This window comes from Cyprinodon variegatus, unplaced genomic scaffold, assembly GCF_000732505.1.
Source record: "Cyprinodon variegatus isolate N-32 unplaced genomic scaffold, C_variegatus-1.0 Scaffold453, whole genome shotgun sequence".
Lineage (NCBI taxonomy): Eukaryota > Metazoa > Chordata > Actinopteri > Cyprinodontiformes > Cyprinodontidae > Cyprinodon > Cyprinodon variegatus.
In genome coordinates, this window is record NW_015150906.1 from 365,548 (window position 1) to 369,478 (window position 3,931).

Sequence of the window (3,931 nt, forward strand, 5' to 3'; positions counted from 1 at the left end):
GTGTTGGACGCCACAATCCATTGCTAATGTCTGTGACCTGAAGTAACCCTTCCCGTTTTACACTGAATTTAGACGCCAAATTTATGACGGTGAAATAGAGCAGGTTGAGTCTCAAGAGGCTGAAAATATTGAGTTTGAATTTTGAAAGGTTGAAATTTTTTATATGCAGATTTTTTTTAACACTGAAAAATCTAACTGAAAAATAAGTATTGAAAATGTAATCACTGAAATAGTAATGTGAGTTTTTAGCTTGAAGATAAAATAACAAATGAAATTTCAACTGTGTAGAAATAATGTCAATGAACTTCTTTTTAGGTCAAAAATGTGTATATTCTATATTCCATAGATTATTGTTGTTGTTTGAGTTCAGATTAAAACTGATGGACATCTCAGCTTATTTCACATCCGAAAAGGTTTGCATCCTTCCAGGTGACGATTCCTCCCTCTGCCTCGGATCGTTTTCAGTATTTATAATCGTTATCCTTGCTTTGATTTTTCAGGAACTTCCTGCCAACAGCGTCTTGTTGGTGTATTTATCGGCCACCGGCGTCTTCCCGGCTACACATCTAGATTACGAAGGTAAAACACACCGCTGATTGTTTCTTTTTTTCCACACTGCTTATCAAACCTAAACAGTTAAACAGCTGGGATGGATATAAGAAGTCTCCCATCTGTTAGAATGACAGATTTTTTGTGTTGCACCATAGTTACACATCTCATTATGTGTTATTTAGCTGAAAACAAAGAAATCTGTTTGGGGGGGAAATAAGAAATGATTCTACCGTATAATAAATCCAACATGGCCCCATGAAGACATCCATCTTCTCCCGCTTATTCCGTCAGGGTCCCAGGGTGCCTATCTCCGCCAGTCTATGGGCGAGAGGCGGGATACACGCTTGACAGGTCGCCAGTATGTCGCAGGGCAACACAAAGACACAATTCTGATTTCAACCGTTGCGTATATTAGCTGCGACATATGAATCAAGATGCTATGACCGAAAAAATTTGATTGACAGATGACCGTTGATATATGATTGGCCGAATTTAGGTGTTCAGGCTGACGTAGAACTAACTGGCCTGAATAAGATAACAAGAAAACCCACAGATTTTTAGACAGTATTTTTTTAAATAGAAATTTTCTAACTTTTGGGACAAAATGGTCTGATAAAGATTACATTTATATACATGTTTAAGCCAGAATGATTTGACATTTGAATATGATTTCCCAACGACTTTAAAGTAAAAATGTTGCTAACGTGTTAATTGAACAATTTTCAAAGTTTCATTTTTTTATTTCAGTTTATATAACATGCAACAATAAGGGGACAAAATTCACTCCATAGTTTTGTGGATGATCCAAACCCCACAGTAATGGATGAAGAGAGGAAAGACTGAATCACTGATGTGTAGAAGAAGAACTGCATCTAACCCTTCAACAGTGAGAAAAACACTGGAAAAACGATCTAGAAATAAGTAAAAATATCTTTAATTAAGTGTATTTACCCTTAATTTGAGTAGGTAAATGAGATAGTTTGCCAATGGAATGAGTATTTTTACTCTTAAAATAAGATAATTAGATAAAATGCACTTGAAATAAGACAATGCAACTGTGTTTTCTTATTTTAAATGTAAATTGTCTTGTTCCATTGGCAGAATGTCTCTTTTATCTCCTCAATTCAAGAACAAATGCACTTATTTTAAGAAAAAATGACTTATTTAGATTTAAATTTTTTCCATTGTGGTGGGAAGGAAAGGAGCCGCTGTGCTGAATTCAGCCTTCTAGACGTCGCTACGGAAACACGGTTGATACTTGTCACACTGGGACTGCAGTCTTCTGGGAAAGAACTAGCAAAACAAGCCTGAAAACAAGCAACAGAATGACTTTATGGGAGAAAATCTAAAATCCCGAGTCTGAAAAATAAAACCTAAACACCTTTTTAATGATCTGAGAGATCTGCAGAACCTCAGCTGGTTCTGGTTCTTTAATGATACTTCATCAAAGTGTTTCAGGCTGATCCAAACCGGATCATCCGCAGACTGTTTTCAGGAGGGTTTCTGTCCTTCAGGTCTCACAGACAGACCTCCCAGTCCCGTCCAAACCAGTTGAGTCGTATCCTGGTTCTTTATTCCCAGTAGGTCCGTATGACTTCGGAGGAGTTCTGACCAACACCAACAGGGACGTGGTGAACGGAGAGTCGGCTCAGAAGAGGAATCAGGCCCAGAAAGAGATGCACTGGTGAGTCTGAGCCAGGATGGGGGGAACCGGCGTGAACTGGGCTGAAACGGGTCTCTGACGCTTGTGTTGATGGTTGCAGCCTTCATCCAGGGGATCTGTTTCCGTTCACCCGGAAGCCTCTTTTCATCATCGTGGATTCTTCAAACAGCTCCGCCTATAAGGTCGGTAAACCTGTCGGTACTGGCTGCATCCCGCCGGTTTCCCAGGTTCCTTTAACTCTCTCTGGGTTTTCTCTGAACAGAACTTCACCAACCTGTTCGGCCAGCCGCTGGTGTGCCTGCTGTCTCCTACAGTTTATCCAAAAAGCGTCCAGGGTGGGTTTTCCTCTCCCCTCCGACAGAACGGAGCATCTCTGGGTGTCTGTGGATTCATCTCTGCTTCCACCCGGAGATGCTCCTCCTTCAGGTTCTGCTGTTGACCGTTTCCCTGGTTTGTTTGTTTTGCTGCTTCAGATCCGTCTCAGCGCGGCAGCCTCTTCACCCTCTTCCTCTACAGTCCTCTCCTGGCTTTCTCCTCCATCTGCGGCTTGAACAGCGTCCGACGAGGCCTTTGGGAACGTGCTGAAGAATTCCTTCAAAGAGTGTTCCGGGACATCGGGCAGATGATAACCCGATCACGGAGCATCGGTAGGTCGGTCCGGTTCAGAACCCGAACCTGAACCCTTTGAGAAACAGCAGCTGGTTGCTCGGTAACCGGTCTCTCCTCTTCGCTCTGCAGATCAGGCCTTTTTGCAGTTTTTCGGTGACGAGTTCCTGCGGCTGCTCCTGATCCGGTTCGTGTTCTGTTCAGCTGCGCTGAGACTACACAAGCTGTTCCGGGTGAGTCTGCGCTTCTCTGACTCCTCAGGAAACCGTTTCATTCTGGAGAGACTCCAGTGCACTGCAAAAATTCAAACTCAAACTAAGCCTTTTTACGTGAAATATGTAATTTTTTTTGTTGATTTGAGCAGATTAGATATTCTTATCACAGAGGAAGTTGATTTAAGTTTCAAAAAACATCCGTTCTCCTATTTTGATATTCATCCATCCATTTTCCGTCACGCAAGCGGGGTCGTGAGGGATGGTGCTGCTGCCTACATCCAGCTGTCTACGGGTGAGAGGCGAGGTCCACCCTGGACAGGTCTCCAGTCTAACGCAGGGCAACATAGAGACAAACAGGACAAAAAAAACCTGAGTGAAGTTCGCCCCCCCACCTTCTTCAAATCAGACAAAATTGGTGTCAAACCTTTGTGCAGAAAAAATGTTCGTTTGTGCCGCTATCGTTTTAAAGATATAAAGAAATATTTCTAGAGGTCATCAAGGGTCAACCAGCCCCCCCACCTTCTTCAGATTAGACAAAATGGGTGTCAATTAACTCAGCTCCGTTTGTGCTGCTTTGGCTTTGAAGATATTAATGAAAATGTAAAGGTCAAAAGGTCAACCAGACCCTCACCTTCTTCGAATTAGACAAAATTTTTTGTCAAACGTTTGTGCAGCAAAAATTTTCATTTGTGCCGCTATCATTAAAATTTAAAATGTTTAAAATTATATAATCAAAGGTTAGCAACTTATAATTTATATAAATTCAGAGTTTCAGAATGAACAAATGTTCACTGACCTTTGATGGCTTCTACAAACAATTATTAATATCATTAAAATGATAGCACTACAAAAAAATGTATATATTTTAAATTATGCATTTGTAAATTTTTTATAT

The 3,931-nt window shown here is 41.1% G+C and overlaps 1 protein-coding gene across 2 annotated transcripts in view; it reads left to right on the plus strand.

Annotated features, from left to right (window-relative positions):
* The window catches only part of scai (suppressor of cancer cell invasion), a 17,983-nt gene that overhangs the window by 11,797 nt on the left and 2,255 nt on the right, over positions 1-3,931 (plus strand). Inside the window, exons 10-15 of one of the 2 annotated variants that reach the window (XM_015389278.1) lie at positions 501-579; positions 2,134-2,236; positions 2,316-2,397; positions 2,478-2,550; positions 2,689-2,862; positions 2,954-3,054. In XM_015389278.1, the coding sequence (XP_015244764.1) occupies positions 501-579; positions 2,134-2,236; positions 2,316-2,397; positions 2,478-2,550; positions 2,689-2,862; positions 2,954-3,054 (612 nt within the window). The remainder of the gene's footprint in view (positions 1-500; positions 580-2,133; positions 2,237-2,315; positions 2,398-2,477; positions 2,551-2,688; positions 2,863-2,953; positions 3,055-3,931) is intronic. The other variant, XM_015389279.1, reaches the window with a different exon arrangement.